We start from the raw sequence: 17,421 nt of genomic DNA, 5'->3' as shown, positions 1-17,421 counted from the left end.
ACTGCAGCGCCTTTAACCGCACGGCCAGGTCAGGTGACAGACCGGACGGCCGCACAGTCGCGGGGCTGATGCCCCCGCCTAGAGCAGTGAGTGCTTGCTACTGACCGCCTTGGGCAGCAGCTCCCTGGTGAGGAAGTGGGCCAGCGAGCAGCCGGGACCGCCGCCGGCGGGCCCTCCCGCCCCCGCGGGGGCGGCGCCGCGCAGCGCCCGCAGCGGCACGAGCAGCGCGAGGCGCACGCCCGCCGCCCACGGCCACGCCTCGCCGCCCTCGCCGCCGCCTGCCGCCCAGCCGTGCAGCAGCCGCAGCGCCAGCGCCGTCTTGCCCGAGCCCGGCGCGCCCTCCACCAGCACCCGCCGCGGCGCCTCCAGCACCGAGCCGTCGCTCGTCTGCCCGACAAGTCACACGTCAGCGCCGCTGCTACTGCTGCTCGTAATTGTAAAAGCGTTCACAGTGGAGTTTGTAGGCGGTGCGTGCACACACAATACTCACCTCGGGGTATCACATCACTGTCACACAGCGATATATGCAGTTGGCAGATCTGCGTGTAAAAATAGACTTAAGTAAAAATCCTGAAATCAGAGTCTGACCTTGGAAATCATCTGTAAATTAAATGTTTCTTACTTTTATATCTGGATGTAGGTACACTTCTTAAAATGCCCATTTATTGCCGCATTGTATAAATGTACTCACGAAAAAAAAAAAAAAAAATTCTCAGCACCATGAATTAACTGTGCGACATAAAGTTGATAGGCGTCTTTCTACATCTGGAAGATGAAATTTCGTACCACTCGTATAGCAGTGGCGATAGTAGCGGCACTGTGAGGATGCAAATCAGGATCACTTCAAATTCACGCTGTAACAATCGTGACACAAAGTACCTTCGAGATTGGACGTGGTGAATTGATGTCAGTCAAGAATACGTTTAAGGAGAGCAAGACGCCATTATTATCACCTTACTTACACTGAAGCGCCAAAGAGACTGGTATAGGCATGCCTATTCAAACACAGAGATCTGTAAACAGGCAGAATACGGCGCTGCGGTCGGCAACGCCTACGTAACACAACAAGTGTCTGACGCAGTTCTTCTCCAGTTGGCTGATGACACCGCGTTCCTAGCCCTTTATCCTACCCTTCAACGGTCCCAACGTACCCTCCAAACCAACCTTGACCAATTCACCGCTTGCTGCAACCAGTGGTTCCTCCGTATCAACCCCTCCAAGACCCAGGCGATCATCACAGGCCGCACCACCCGCTCCTTCCGTCTTCATGATTTCTACCTCACCATTTACGGCCGTCCTATCCACCTCACTCCTACCCTCAAATACCTTGGCCTCACCTGGACTCCCCATCTCCTTACCATCCAAACCAAAGCTCACAACAGAGTCCACCTCCTGAAACCCCAGTCCGGCCAGACATGGGGTCTGCATCCTTCCACCATCCTTCACACCTAAAAATCCTTGATCCGTCCCATCATCTGTTATGCCAGTGTAGCTTGGATTTCAGGCCCTCCAACGTTCTATAAATCCCTCTAAATCCTCGAACGCCATGCGCTCCGCCTCGCCTTCCACATCCGCCTTCCGTCCCCCACGCGCATCCTCAACGACCTCGTTCCCTTCCCCCACCTTCTCCTTTTCCTTGAACACATCCACACACTATATATTGCCACCCTCATTGATTCCTCTCACCCCCTGGTGTCTCCCTTCCTCTCCACCCCCAGCCTGTTGCCAAGCCTTTACCGTTGTGTCCCACCCCCCTCCATCTCCACACCCTCCGCCTCCTTCCCAACTCAACTTCCACCATCTACCCCTTCCTGATCATGAGCTTCGCCCTGACATCTACCTACCACTTCTAACCGCATCTTCGTCCTGCCTCCTCCTCAGGGCTCCCTCTCCTCCCCCTCCCTTCTCCTGAGTGGCTTTCCCCTCCTACTCCCCCTTCCTCTCCAGTACTCCCCTTCAGTGTCTCTGCACTCCCTCCTGCCTTGTCTTCCCTCTTCATCTACTGCCCCACCAGTCTCCTGTCTCTTAGTGCACCTGCTGACACCCCTACTCTTTTCATCCCGCTGCTTCCCCTGCTGCCCCTTGCTCTCCCCTCCTTTTCCGTCCTCCAGCCTCTCCCTCAGTAGGTCCTGTATGGCAATTTTATTCTTCATCGTGTGTGCTCCAAGTGGGTTTTAAGTATGTTGTTCTGAAGTGTTTTTAATATGGTGCCAGATTTTTAACATGTGTGTCTGCCTTCAGTGTCTTCTTTGTGCTTTAAGAATCGCCAACTGTGCTTTTTAACTTTATGTCGACTTTTTTAATTGTCCACCCATGAACGTCTCCATGGCAGCGTATTTTTACCTCCACTATTTCCCCTCACTCTGTTTTATGTTCCCCTTTTCTATCGCCTTATATATGTAACATTTAATTCTTGTCTTAGTTGTCATGCCACTCGGCTGAAGAGCGGCGGATTGTGCCGCTGACAGCCCTCCCCTCCCCATATGGGGCAGGGGAATGAAATCACAATAAAGGAAAAAAATGGTGCAGTTGTTAGATCGGTTGCTGCTGCTACAGTCGCAGGTTATGAAGATTTAAATGAGTTTCAACGTGGAGTTATAGTTGGCGCACGAGCGATAGGACACAGCATCTCCGAGTCAGTGATGAAGTGGGGATTTTCACGTACGACCATTTCACGATGGCACCGTGAATATCAGGAATTCGGTAAAACGTTAAATCTCTGACATCGCTGCATCCGGAAAAAGATTCTGCAGCAACGGGACCCACGATGACTGAAGTGAATCGTTCAACGTCACAGAAGTGCAACCCTTTCGCAAACTGCTGCAGATTTCAATGCTTGGGCTGTCCACTAGTGTCAGCGTGCAAGCCAGTCAACGAAACATCATCGATATGGGCTTTTGGAGCCGAAGACCCACTCGTGTACCCTAGATGACTGCATGACACAAAGCTATACGCCTCACCTGGGCCCGTCAACACCGATATTGGTCTGTTGATGACTGGAAAGGTGTTTCCTGGTCGAAGAAGCCACGTTTCAAATTCTATCGAGCTGATGAACGTGTATGTGTATGGAGACAACCTCACGAATCCATGGATACTGCATGTCGGCAGGGGACTGTTCAAACTGGTTGAGGCTCTGTAATGGTGTGGAGCGTCTACAATTGGAATGATATTGGACACCTGATACTTCTGGTTACGACTCTGACAGGTGACACATATGTAAGCATTCTGTCTGATCACCTGCATCCATTCATGTCCATTGTGCATTCGGACAGACTTTGGCAATTCCAGCAGGACAAGGCGATACCCAACGCGTCCAGAATTTCTATAGAGTGGTTCCAGGAACGCTCTTCTGAGTGTAAACACTTCCGCTAGCCACCAAACTCCCCAGACATGAACATTATTCAGCATATCTGGGATGCCTTGCAACCTGCTGTCCAGAATAGGTCTCCACCCCTTCATACTCTTACCGATTTACAGACAGCCCTGCAGGATTCATTGTGTCAGATTCCTGCAGGACTACTGCGTTCAAGCGGGGACCCTACACAATATGAAGCATGTGTACCAGTTTCTTTGGCTCTTCATTGTAGTTTGGATGGGATAGTGTAATACGGTTATTGTTGACAGCGATGATCAGGGGTATGTACGATCGCAAGAAGACGCCTCTGGACAGGCACGTGAGACTACTGAGAGGGAAGACTGTTGTGTTCGGTGTATGGCTCTGGTGCATCACACTGCATCTGCAGCACCAATTTGACAGCGGTTGGCACCACAGTGACGCAAACAAACTGTTACAAATAGGCTACTTCAAGGAAAGCTCCCAGCCAGAAGCCCTGTAGCATGCATTCCACTTCAGTGGTGTCAAGTCATAGCTCATTGGACGGCAGGCTTGACATCTGTCTGTTTCCCAATGAAAGCTGGTTCCACCTCGGTGTCAGTCATAACTGTGTGTTGGTCAGAAGGGGTCGGTTGTGGCTCTGCAACCAACCTATTTGTGTGCTAGGCATACTGGACTGACACCTGGAGTTATCAATAGCCATAATTTGCTTATGAATCCCTTTTATTACTTCATATCAAAATCTGATGCTTCCCTACTGCATGGTAGTCATAAATACACAAGTCATAAATACAAATACAAAGAGATCAACGTTCCTCTCTTAATACCAGCCCAAATTGATGGCTCTTATATGCCACATTTTAAAAAAATCATAATTTTTCTTGCACAGCTTCTCAACATGGTTCTATTCCAATCAGTAATGAACTGCTTAAAATTTGAGCTCAATAAAATAATCTTCAAAAACGTGAAATATAGAAAAAAAACATCAGTTTTACCCAAGTATTACTTTTGCAGGGTAAATTCAGTCGTTGCCTAACGTAAACAAGGTACATCAATTTTTTTAACAGAGTAGATTATCATTTCACACGAAACATTCGTTAGTTGGTGTAACGCAGAATTGACCCCAAGACAGAGCTAAGACGCCATTCTTTTAGACCGACAACCCTAATCACCACTGTGCTCTTTTCGAGGGAGAGGAGGAGCTGTATTATGAGCAATGTCTTCAGTTTACATGTGAAATAGGATGTATTTTCTCAGGCGTTACCTGCATGAAGAAACCGAAAGTAATTTACTATAGGCCAGGAAACGTTAATGGTTTTCATTTACAATTTTCAGGTATATAAATTAACTATGTGTAGAAGTGCCACGTTAACTGTGGGAAAAGTAATGATTTTTTGAAGAAAAGCACAAATTCCAACACAGGTACTGAGGAACTCCTTCAGAACCTTTGAGGCAACTGTAGTAATATGCTGAAAGATAGTCGGAAGTTCAAAGACGTAATGAAACGTGCCTTTTCGCAAAATTTTCAGGCTGTGACACGTACTAATGCTTTGAAGATTACTACTACTGAAAAAGAAAGCCAGGTCTTGTTCAGTCATCGGTTAAAAGAAACGAAGACCAAATTTAAGTAGGTAATTATCTGAGAAACAGAGCTTATAAGAGAACACTGGCTTCCCCTGAAAAAGGGCTGATGACCTCGACGTTGAGCGCCACTAAGTCCCCCTCCCCTCATGGAAAAGGCACGAGTGTCGCTAGAAAACAAGAATGAAATTTAGCAAATTAGTAAGCTACATATTTATGGGCTTGGAACATGTATATCTTATACAAAAATGTATTTGAAAAGAAAAGAAATATCCAGTAAGACCTGGCAGAAGATGTTTCTGAAACTCTCTTTAAAGGGGCTTTCACAGTACTATCTGGAAGCGTTAGCTTTTCACTCAACAGCATCAAATAGACGCTCTTTTAGAGTTTTAGTTATTGTAAGAAACTTTTCTGGAAAAGATGACTTCTTATGGGCATCAGATACATGAAACCGTTCTTAGAAGCATTTTTGGTGAGACCATAAAAATCTTGGAAAAATTTCATACTACTTGCTCTAGTATCGATGTTGATAAATTCGAGACTGGTATTGAGTATTGAAAACTTAAAGACAACTTGGATCAAAACAATATATCTCGAATCCTCGATTGTGTCTGAGATACTTTTAAAGAACAGCAGCCTTGAGACGACTATTTTGAAGGTTTCGAATTAACTGCGATCTCTCTTATAGAAACAGCATGTCATTTTTCCTTATTCCAGGGTGTAAACAAGGTGCAACGTGAATGGTGGGAGCTATTTATTACTTGTAAATGTTTTATGTTCGTGATGAATTTTAACTCTGAGCATGAGAAGAGAAACCATTTCTGGAGTCTCCGTGTCACTTGAGAAGCGAAAGCACATCATTTGGATTTCAGCGTTATTTCAAAACATTATAGAAATCAAGTTATTGAGCGTAATATCTCTCATATGTGGCTATAAAACTGAAAAATCGGTTATGGTTCCTTTCTTCTCACCCTGGACGTTTCTGATTCTAATTAGTCTCCTGAATGGAAAATAAAACTGGTATCGAATCGTGAGGCAGAACCACCAACGTAAATATTAGAAGGACTCAAGCGAGAAGTGATCAAGTGTCGGGAATCATCAATAACTGAACAGTTTGTTTCTAGTAAAATAACAGCAATTTCTGCCATGTATGATTTCAGTGCCACATTCCTTCAGACAGATAGTTATTGTGGCAAGAAATTGAATGTTCCTTCAATGCTCTACACCAGTTTATTAAACTGAAATTTGTAACGATCTAGTTGAGACGACGTCAGACTAACGGAAGACTATCATAAATAATTTACAAAAAAAGTAAAATAAAATAAATGAAGGAATAAATAATAAAACTGGAGATAGATAATCAATGTGTACCTCAGACTGCTTCTTAGTATCGCCATAAGTTTCCAACTCATAAAATTTGACTTTACACTGAATAACAGGTTTTAAAAGGAAATGTAACTTACACAATGTAACTGCAAAACATACTTTTTACATAGTAGCTTTATAAATTTTCATTGTTAATCTTAATACAAGAGTATTTATTCCTAAGTGTAAATTTAAAAATGTTATTACTTAACCAGTCATTCATAAACAATATTTTTTGAAATAAGAAATAAACTTTATGCGATTTTCGTTTTGTTTTTCACATGTGGGTTCTCAGTTTTACCATTAACACCAAATTACATACAGCTATTTTTTGTGGAATAGAACAAAACTGGGAGATAGCACAAAGAAAGAAGAAAAACAAACTTGAGAAATAACTGTCACTCCCCTGTGCAGTCTCTAGCCTTTGTGGCACCAAGATTGCGCGCTGTAACAACAGCATTACTCGAACACAGCAACCACTCTTACCGTGAGTTCGTAAGAGGACAAAAGATGCTGTGTGATGCAAGGAATAACCTGACGAAAACGTAAATCTCATCTTTCTATTTTTCCAGTTATATACTCTTTGATAAGTTTTGTCTTCTGAGACAAAAATGGATGCAGTCGATGTTTCTGCACAGATCAGCCAAAACGTTATGACCATCTACATAACAGCCGGTTTTCCACCTTTAGCGCGGATAACAGCGGCGATCGTCGTGGCATGTATGCAGTGAGGGCTTGGCACCACATCTGCACACACAGTTCAACTAATACCCGTAAATTTCAGGGAGTAGGGCGATGAGCTCTGATGCCACGTTCAATCACATCCCAGATGTGTTCGATTGGGTTCAGTTTTGGCCAGAACTTCAACTGGAATGCGCCACTGTGTTCCTCGAACCACTCCGTCACACTCCTAGCCTTGTGACATGGCGCATTAACTTGTTGAAAAATGCCACTGCCGTTGGAGAAGATGGTCGTGATGAAGGGGTGTAAGTGGTCTGCAAGCACGATACTCCTTGGCTGTCATGGTGCCTTGAACAAGCTCCACTGGACCCATGGATACTCACATGAATGTTTTCCTGAGCACAATGGAGTTGCCGCCAGCTTGTCTCCGTTCTGCAGTGCAGGTTTCACGCAGTACAGGTGTCAAGAAGCTGTTCCCCTGGAAGAAGACAGGTTGACACCCTCCCATTGGCATGATGAAGACGGTATCGAGTTTGATCATACAACGCAACGCTTTGCCACTCCGCCAACGTAAAGTGCCGACGGCCACATGCCCATTTCAGTCGTACTTGCTGATGTCATGGTGTTCTAGGCCTTGTGTAAACATAGATTGCACTGTTCCAAAGTTTTTAATGTGTGCTTTGTATGTATGATTTTGAATGAAATTTAACCTCCGTTAAAGAAATATCTGGATGTTGCACGGATAAAGTAATGTCATTCACTGTCAGCAATTCGCCGTCATTTCGGTACCTGTTGCGTTTTAAAGCAACTAACTGATGAGGTAACAATTCTCAATGCAGCCCCTGCTGAACAGTGGTGGAACGTTATGCGGACCATCTGTCCAAGGAAGAGTGTTGACTGCACAACGTGATGCGTGAATGATGTGTCTGATTTGTCCTCAGCACTACTTGTTGTTACCACAGTAACTGTTGGGTTTCAAATGCAACTGCAGACGTTCGATTCCATAACGCAGCGACAGAATGGACCACCTGCTTTGCATATTTGTTCTTGTAGAAGTGAAGAAATATGTTTTCAAAGAAAAAAAATTCCTCTACAAAATATGTCGTTGTCTCCATTACAAGAGAAAAAATGTGTAAAGAAATTGAAGAACAGCATGTACAACACTGGAACATGAATAGATCATCAGCTGCGGAGGCCCATCATCAGTAGTGTTCGGTTTATACTTGTACTCTACCCAACGTTAAAGTATGATGTTAGCTCCACCACAGTTCGCCGCCTGTCCTGTTTTACCAGTCTGCTCAGTCTTCAACGTCCGACATCTGTAATATATATCTCGATGTCTGGACATGGTTTCAACTTGGTTTCACCAAGCGTTGAAGACAGTCACCACAGCTAACAAGTCGTGCAGTTTCTGAAATGCTCAAGCTGAGCACAGTGTCTCCACGGTCAAAGTCGAATAATTGCTCGCCTTCCCCATTCTACACACTGACAGCATGCTCGCTGATACTACATGCACCGTGAGTTGTTTGAGTAGTAGACATTCCTCACCAGGTGACTGGACAAGTTTATATTGACACTAGATCAGTGGTCATAATGTTCTGGCTGATCAGTGTACATGATGATCACTTTTGGCTGTTGCCACTCTCGCCTGGTGCATCGGGGTCAAGTTGTAGGCTGCCACTGCCAGACGTGTTTGTACTTCACAGAACACATGTCGTGAGCAGAATGGCTGGATCTGGCTGACCCTAGCTGAGTGGCAGGCAGCCACTGCCACACGCATTTGAACCTCACTGGGATCACACCTCGAGCAATGTGGCCCTGCCCAGCTCACAGGCAGCCACACCTAAACATGCACACACCTCATTGAGCCCACATCTCGAGCAGTGCAGCTGGTGCTGGCTCACACTTCCTGAGTGGCAGGTAGCCACTGCCAGACATCTTTATATATCACTGAGCTCTCGTTTCAAATATTGTGGCCGATCTGGCTTAACCTTGTCGGGTGGCAAGCAGCCACTAGCAGACATGTTTGTACCTCACACATCCCACAACTCGAGCAATGTGGTCGTAGCTCGCTGATCATATAAAAGTGGCAGATATGTTTGTACCTCACTGAGCCCACATATACAGCAGTGTGGTCATACGTGGCTAACCCTAGTCTGGCAGGTAGACATTGTTGGACATATTTAAACCTCACTGAGCCAGTGTCTCAAGCAATGTGTCTGGAGATGGCTGACCCTAGCTGAGTTACAGGCAGACACTTTGGATACGTTTGCATCTTACCCATATAATGAACAGTGTGTCTGGAGCTAGTAGCAGGAAGCCACTGCCAGGCATGTTTGAACCACACTAAGCCAATGTGTCGAACAATATGGTCAAAACTGGCTCACCTTCACCTAGGTCCAGTACAATGACTGCCAGACATGTTTGCATCTCACTGCGCCTATGTCTCGAGCAATGTGTCTGGAACTGGCCAGCCCCTGAAAAGTGACATGATTCCACTGCTAGGCACGTTTGTAACACACGGCAGTGCTTCGGGCAATGTGGCCAGAGCTTGCCCACCCTAGCCAGACATGTTCGTCTGTCACTGACCCCATCTCTCGACGTGTGCGGATGGACCTGGCTGATACTAGCCAAATGGCAAGTAGTCATTGTCAGGCATCTTTTTACTTCCCTGAACGCAAGTCTCGAGCGATGTGGTAGAGCTGGTTGACAGCCAGCCAGGAACAGACGTATTTGTACCTCACAGAGCGGACGTCTAGAGTAGTATGTCCAGAGCTAACTGACCCTAGCTGAGTAGCTGTCAGCCCCTGCCAGAAATTTTTGTGGCTGGAGATGTTTGATCTCAGCCGAGTGGCAGGCACCCACTGCCAGACATGTTTTCACCTTACTGGATAGCCTCTACTGACAGCCATAGTCGACTTCACGGTGTAGTTACGGCTATGGTGATAGTACACTACTGGCCATCAAAACTGCTACAGCACGAAGCTGACGTGCTACAGACGCGAAATTTAACCGACTGGAAAAAGATGCTGTGATATAGAAATGATTAGCTTTTCAGAGCATTCACACAATTTCTCATACACAAACAGCAGTTCACCAGCGTTGCCTGGTGAAACGTTGTTGTGATGCCTCGTGTAAGGAGGAGAAATGCGTACCATCACGTTTCCGACTTTGATAAAGGTCGGATTATAGCCTATCGCGATTGCGGTTTACCGTATGGCGACATCGATGCTCGCGTTGGTCGAGATCCAATGACTGTTGGCAGAATTTGGAATCGGTGGGTTGAGGAGGGTAATACGGAACGCCGTGCTGGATCCCAACGGCCTCGTATCACTAGCAGTCGAGATGACAGGCATCTTATCCGCATGGCTCTAACGGATCGTGCAGCCACGTCACGATCCCTGAGTCAATAGATGGGGACGTTTGGAAGACAACAACCATCTGCACGAACAGTTCGACGACGTTTGCAGCAGCATGGACTATCAGCTCGGAGACCATGCCTACGGTTACCCTTGACGCTGCATCATAGACAGGAGCGGCTGCGATGGTGTACTAACCGACGAACCTGGGTGCGCGAATGGCAAAACATAATTTTTTCGGATGAACCCAGGTTCAGTTTACAGCATTATGATGGTCGCATCCGTGTTTGGCGACATCGCGGTGAACGCACATTTGAAGGATGTATTCGTCATCACCATACTGGCGTGTCACCCGGCGTGATGGTACGGGGTGCCATTGGTGACACGTCTCGGTCACCTCTTGTTCGCATTGACGGCACTTTGAACAGTGGACGTGACGTTTCAGATGTGTTACGACCCGTGGCTCTACCCTTCATTCGGTCCCTGCGAAACCCTACATTTCAGCACGATAGTGCACGAGCGCGTGTTTCAGGTCCTGTACGGGCCTTTGAGGATACAGAAAATGTTCGACTGCTGCCCTGGCCAGCACATTCTCCAGATCTCTCACCAACTGAAAACGTCTGGTCAATGGTGGACGAGCAACTGGCTCGTCACAATATGCCAGTCACTACTGTGGTATCGTGTTGAAGCTGCATAGGCAGCTGTACCTGTAGACGCCAGCCACGTACCCTGAGCGGCGCGAGCAGCTGGTCTGCGCGGATGCGGTCTCGCGGCTCGGGCTCTCCGGGCCGCAGCGGCGCCAGCTGCAGCGCGGGCTCGAAGGCGGCGGCGTGCAGCGCGCCCGCCGGCAGCTGCGGCGCCCACGGGGGCGGCGGCGCCCGCGACGGCTCCCGCGCCGCCAGCTCGCGGTAGTAGGCGCGCAGGAAGCGCGCCGCGCGCCACACCGGGTCGCGCTCCTCGTCCGCGCCGGGGTCGGCGCCGGGGCTGGCCGGGGGCGGCGGGGGCGGCGGCGGTAGCGGCGGCGGCGGGGGGCCCGCGCCCTCGGGGGGCGGCGCCGCCTGTGCTCCTTGCTGCTGCTGCTGCTGCGCATCCTGTGGGCACAGTGGAGCGCGCCACTGTACTAGCGGCACTGTGGGCGGCGACAGCCTCTGCTGGTGAATCGTCCGCCCAGTCATTACAACCAGCAACTGACCAGCTGTCCTCAGACCAAAATTTACCTCACGCCCCAGTTGTTTATCTCTGACCAGCTGAAGCCCAGACATCTCTGTACGTTGTTCGGTACCCTCACACTTGCCGACTTATTAAATTCTAACAATGTACCACCAGAGGAATATGTCGTACTTTGTGCTATACTCACTTGAAGAATCTTGTTGTCACTGAGAAAATTATTTTTCTGCCTGTGGACGCTATCACTTTATAAGTTAAGTGTCATGGTAACATTAGCCGGTACGACGTTACAAATAAAGTTATGTATTTGCCAATGATCGCAGACTCACCTAGGAAACTCCTTTCCTTCATTAATACGTAGTTCGTGTGTTGTGTGCGACTCTGGAACAGCCGTGGTTCAACACGATCCTGGTGCGCCATGCGGTCTACCCACCTCGGCTTGATGAAAAGTTCTTGCGTGCTATAACACAGGTATCCCGCTGAATTCTTTTCTAAGTGATATCACTACATAAAGCAATGGCTGGCGAGTTTCTCGAGGCTATCAAGACCAGTAGTTGAGACTTACTCAGTGATCCCTACACTGTCACCTGATGATGGCAAAGAAGAATTCTGTTGGAAAGACGTGTGACGTAACACGCTCTGGCTTCCCCTCATACCTGACACATTCTATACATTAACGGGGATCTTCAGTCTTTCTAGTTTGTTTTAGTGAAAGAGTAGTGCATAAAGACAATGCTGACGTTTTCGAAGTGTTCAAAAAATGTGTGTGAAATTTGGATTCAACTGCTAAAGTCATCAGTCCCTAAGCTCATACACTACTTAACCTAAATTATCCTAAAGACAAACACACACAGCCATGCCCGAGGGAGGACTCGAACCTCCGCCGGGATCAGCGGCACAGTCCATGACTGCAGCGCCTTACACCGCTCGGCTATGGTTTGGAAGTGGATTATAGTTTTAGGCCTTGTCTAAACATGGATTGCACTGTTCCAAAGTTTTTAATGTGGACTTTGTATGTATGATTTTCAATGAAATTTCACCTCCGTTAAAGAAATACCTGGATGTTGCACGGATAAAGTACTGTCATTCACTGTCAGCAATTCGCCTTGATTTCGGTACCTGTTCCGTTTTAAAGCAACTAACTGATGAGGTGACAATGCTCAATGCAGCCCCTGCTCCGCAGTGATGGGACAGTATGCGGGCCATCTGTCCGAGGAGGAGTGTTGAGTGCACAACGTGATGCGTGAATGATGTGTCTGATTTGTCCTCAGCACTACTTGTTGTTACCACAGTAACTGTTGGGTTTCAAATGCAACTGCAGACGTTCGATTCCATAACGCAGCGATAGAATGGATCGCTTACTTTTGTATACTTGTTCTTTTAGAAGTGAAGAAATGTGTTTCCAAAGGAAAAAAATTCCTCTACAAAATATGTCTTTGTCTCCATTACATGAGCAAAAATGTGTAAAGAAATTGAAGAATAGCATGTACCAGTTTCTGTCGGTCGACTCCAGATTTTATAATTCTTATTTAGTTAACGCCCTTTTCTTATTTGCTAATGAGAGCCACTTTTATGAGGAACTCCAAATTGTTGACTCTTTTAACATTTCGTTTATCATTTCCGTGGAAGTCGGAGGCTGAATCTCTCCTTCGCTGTATTTTAGAGGTACCTTTACTGTGTCCTGTATTAGAACTGTTTGCGCATGTTCTTAAAGCACTAAAGTTTGTGAAATATTGCAGGACTCACAGAGAAAGACACTACTATGCACAAACTGTTACCATGTGTGTAGCAGTATACTAATGACAAGAGATCCAGAGTGCTGTGTCGTCACAGGCACAACAATGCCTCACTCATGTGAGTCCAGAGTTCATTCAGTAAAGTGTCGTCAGCGATCGAATGAGTTAGAACGGGACAGAGGGACAGGGATCTGGAAAGCAAGTGTGACACATTGCCACATTTTTGCTTCACACGGAACCTGACACTGCTATGGTACGTGTGCGGAGGCGTAGATTACAACAGAGAACACACTTGAGCATCATTACATGCACTACAGATTGCACTGGGCATATTAATAGCATCGCACGCACTGCAGACAACCCCAGACACATGAGCGTCATTGCTTACATGTTGAGAAGCCAAATCCAGAGGCTTTTGGATAAGTTATACTTCAATACGCTCTGCATAATAGCTGCATCGCACAGACTTGTGGTAATCAGAGACTATCGGTCTGTGTACTGCACAGGCGATAAAAGTGATGGTTTGGGAAGGAACTGGGTTCAACGTCCGATCTCATTTTATGTGCGTTGAGAGCCAGTTGAGCAGCATTCATCCAAGCAGAATGGTGTTAGAGTGCGAAATACCACTGTCTTTCGGCAACACCACCCGTCATATTCCAGCAGGATAACGATCAGGCAAAAGTAGCGAGGACTGGGCCAGTCTGCTTGGAAGAGTGCTCGCTTCTGGGTTCTCCCTTCACGTCGCACGTCTAAAAAGTCTCGGATGTGCGTCGTTTTCAAGCTTCTCCAGCAACCATAGCTAACATAAATATGATGATGACAATGAGAAAAAAAGAAACCTGATTCCGACACAAAGTCTAATCCTTTCGAATAGCACCAAGGAGGACGCAGAACTTAACATTCTGACTCAACAGACGGATCACCATCAACAGTGTCATATGTCGTGACTACAGAAGGAATCAGAATATGGCCCAAGATGAAACCTGATGATGAGAAACTTCAGACGTGCTCTCCTGATTTATCATCCAAATACTGGTGATGAGAACGTTTTCAGCCTAACAGATTCGTTCCGGTTATTTCCATCTCTCCTGTGTGTGTCAGCTGTCCCTTCACCAGGGGTCGGCTCCCACTGACATGCTGGCCGTCACCAAAACAGGCAGCTCTAGGACATGCGCACTGCGTGGCGTCGCGTGGCGCGAAGCGCTATCATTTGCCCGGTTCACAGCTTCGCTGGCGCGCGCTCACACACACACACACACACACACACACACACACCGCTCCAGCGGTGCACGTCAGCGCCAGCCGTATCTTGAGTGTTCCCTTGCGATATCGTTTGTTCGTGTCTGATTTCGGACTTGCGTAGTGCGCACACCGGCCGGTGTGTGTAAAAGGCGGTAAGCCATTCGGAAACAAACTAAGATTGTCGCATCGAACGTGGTGATGCTTCTTCTGCTGGTCTGACAAACACTAAGGCACCCAGGAGAATATAACTTACGCGCAAATTCATAAACTGACAGCAATACCTTGTGGTATTCCCAAATCTACTGTATTCCATATTAACACAATACAGTAACATCGACAGAATCTCCAGATCTGAGCACATGTTTTGTTTCTCCAAGAAAGGGATATAAACCAGAACGGAAATCTAGGTAATTTGACGAGTTTAACGAAATGGTTGTGCGTAGAACTGTACTTAGTTATTGTCACAAAGGAGAGTTTCTGACGGCAAGAAAAATTCGGGGTGATCTCCGTGAAAAAAGTAATTATTCTGATTCAGAGACATCTGGTGTTAGCCGACCGGAGTGGCCGAGCGGTTCTAGGCGCTACAGTCTGGAACCGCGCGACCGCTGCGGTCGCAGGTTAAAATCCTGCCTCGGGCGTGGGTGTCCGTGATGTCCTTAGGTTAGTTAGGTTTACATAGTTCTAAGTTCTAGGGGACTGATGACCTCAGAAGTTAAGTCCCATAGTGCTCAGAGCCATTCGAACCACTTGAACTTCTCCGGTCACGTGTTTTCGATTCAGAAATAGTAATAGTCGATGAAAATTTTTAATGCAATACAGAGTCCTTGCTGGAGCAAGAGCACTTATTGTGTGCTGAGAACAACAATGTACTTAGCTTTGACAAAAACCGTACTATGAAATGCACTAGAAAAGGCGCATTATGAGGGTATTATCAGAATGGAGCGAAAATCGGTAGATGTGATGTAGCAATAGAGACAAACAAACGAATATACTTTCAGAAAAAGACAAGGAGCTTCACAAATTCAGCGAGTCAGGAACACACTGGTCCACCTCCGGTCCTTAGGCAAGCAGTTGTTCGGCGTGGCACTGATTCGTAGAGTTGTTCGATTTCCGCCTGAGAGATACTGCACCAAATTCTTACCAACTGGGGAGTTAGATTTTCAAAATCTCGAGCTGGTTGGGGAGCCCTTTCCATAATGGTCCGCCAATTCCACTCTGGCCAGTGAGAGTCCGGACCGGCCAGGACAGCGCTGGGATGCCAACCTGATCGTCACAGGCCGTAAGGCACGAGAGCCGGGAGTGATGGATGCTGTGGAGTCCCACTTCATTTGACAGCAGGAGCCCTGCTGTGGTCGTCATCCGCGGGACCCTTACAGCACAGCGGCTCTTCAAAAGAAGCCGTCCTCGGATTATATTTCAGCAAGATAATGCCCGGCCACGCAAGGCAAGAGTTTCTACTGCCTGTCTTCGTGCTTGTCAAACCCTAGTTTGGCCAGCAAGTTCATCCGATCTCTCCCCAATTTAAAACGTTTGGAGCATTGGGGGCAGGGCCCTCCAACCAACCTGGAATTTTGACGACCTGATGCGCCAGTTTTGGCACGATATCCATCAAGAGGCGTCGAATAACTCTATAAATCAGTGCCAAACCGAATAATTGACTGCATACACGCCACAGGTGGATTAACGTGTTATTGAGTTACTCAATTTGTGATGTTCTTTCTCTTGAATAAATCATACATTTTTGTGAAATTGTGATCATTTTTATCTGCACATGTACATCACATCTACCGAATTCCGTCGCACTTGGATAATTTCTTTATGGTGGGTAGTTTTTTGTCGTTTTCGTCTTAGAGTATATATTTTACTCAACTTCTAGGGAAATAGTCGCCTGAAAGCACATGCAGTTACTTTTGTATAACCTACATCGGTGTTTTCAGTGGTAGGTACAGCGACGAAGAGTCTGTAAACGTTGCAGATACAAAGTTTTCGAGAGGGATTGTTCTCGGTCCACTTAAGGCGAGCCGAAGGAACAAAAATTCTGACAGCGGAATACAATACTCGGCGCCCTGCCGAGCACCGAGTCTCTCCGCAAGAGCATCTTGTAAGCCATGAACTTTTTTCCTGTCATCATTTTGTGGTGGTTGTCGCCGAGAAAAAGTATCATGAAGTTTTGAAATTATGTGTGAAGCTGATTGCACTACGTGCTCTCACTGTCAAATACTGACTACCACCGCGTCGGCTACTTCCTTTTTCTACCCCCCCTCTCCCCCCCCCCCCCACCCACACGCTTTAAAGAGGCAGTTAGTTCTTAGCTCCCAAAGTGGACTAGCCACTGCCGCGCTGCTGCTACGGTCGCAGGTTCGAATCCTGCCTCGGCCATGGATGAATGTGATGTCCTTAGGTCAGCTAGGTTTACGTAGTTCTAAGTCTAGGGGACTGATGATCTCAGATGTTAAGTCCCCTGGTGCTCAGAGCCTTTTGAACCAACCCCAAAGTGGTAATTTCAGACAGCAAGTGATGTTGTTGTTGTGGTCTTCAGTCCTGAGACTGGCTTGATGCAGCTCTCCATGCTACTCTATCCTGTGCAAGCTTCTTCATCTCCCAGTACCTACTGCAACCTACATCCTTCTGAATCTGCTTAGTGTATTGATCTCTTGGTCTCCCTCTACGATTTTTACCCTCCACGCTGCCCTCCAATGCTAAATTTGTGATCCCTTGATGCCTCAAAACATGTCCTACCAACCGATCCCTTCTTCTAGTCAAGTTGTGCTACAAACTTCTCTTCTCCCCAATCCTATTCAATACCTCCTCATTAGTTACGTGAACTATCCACCTTATCTTCAGCATTCTTCTGTAGCACCACATTTCGAAAGCTTCTATTCTCTTCTTGTCCAAACTGGTTATCGTCCATGTTTCACTTCCATACATGGCTACACTCCATACAAATACTTTCAGA

At 46.9% G+C, this 17,421-nt stretch overlaps 1 protein-coding gene across 1 annotated transcript in view; it reads right to left on the bottom strand.

Moving 5' to 3' along the window:
- LOC126259520 (uncharacterized) overlaps positions 1 to 11,582 on the bottom strand; it is a 171,208-nt gene extending 159,626 nt beyond the window's left edge. Inside the window, exons 1-2 of the mRNA XM_049956379.1 lie at positions 11,049 to 11,582; positions 106 to 387 (exon numbers count right to left, since the gene is read on the bottom strand). Coding sequence (XP_049812336.1) covers positions 106 to 387; positions 11,049 to 11,582 — 816 coding nt within the window. The remainder of the gene's footprint in view (positions 1 to 105; positions 388 to 11,048) is intronic.
- Between the last annotated feature and the right edge of the window lie 5,839 nt (positions 11,583 to 17,421).

This window comes from Schistocerca nitens, chromosome 5 (genome assembly GCF_023898315.1).
Source record: "Schistocerca nitens isolate TAMUIC-IGC-003100 chromosome 5, iqSchNite1.1, whole genome shotgun sequence".
NCBI classification, from domain to species: Eukaryota; Metazoa; Arthropoda; class Insecta; order Orthoptera; family Acrididae; genus Schistocerca; species Schistocerca nitens.
Note: the sequence above shows the minus strand (reverse complement) of the source record. Positions and strands in the feature narration are given on the sequence as shown.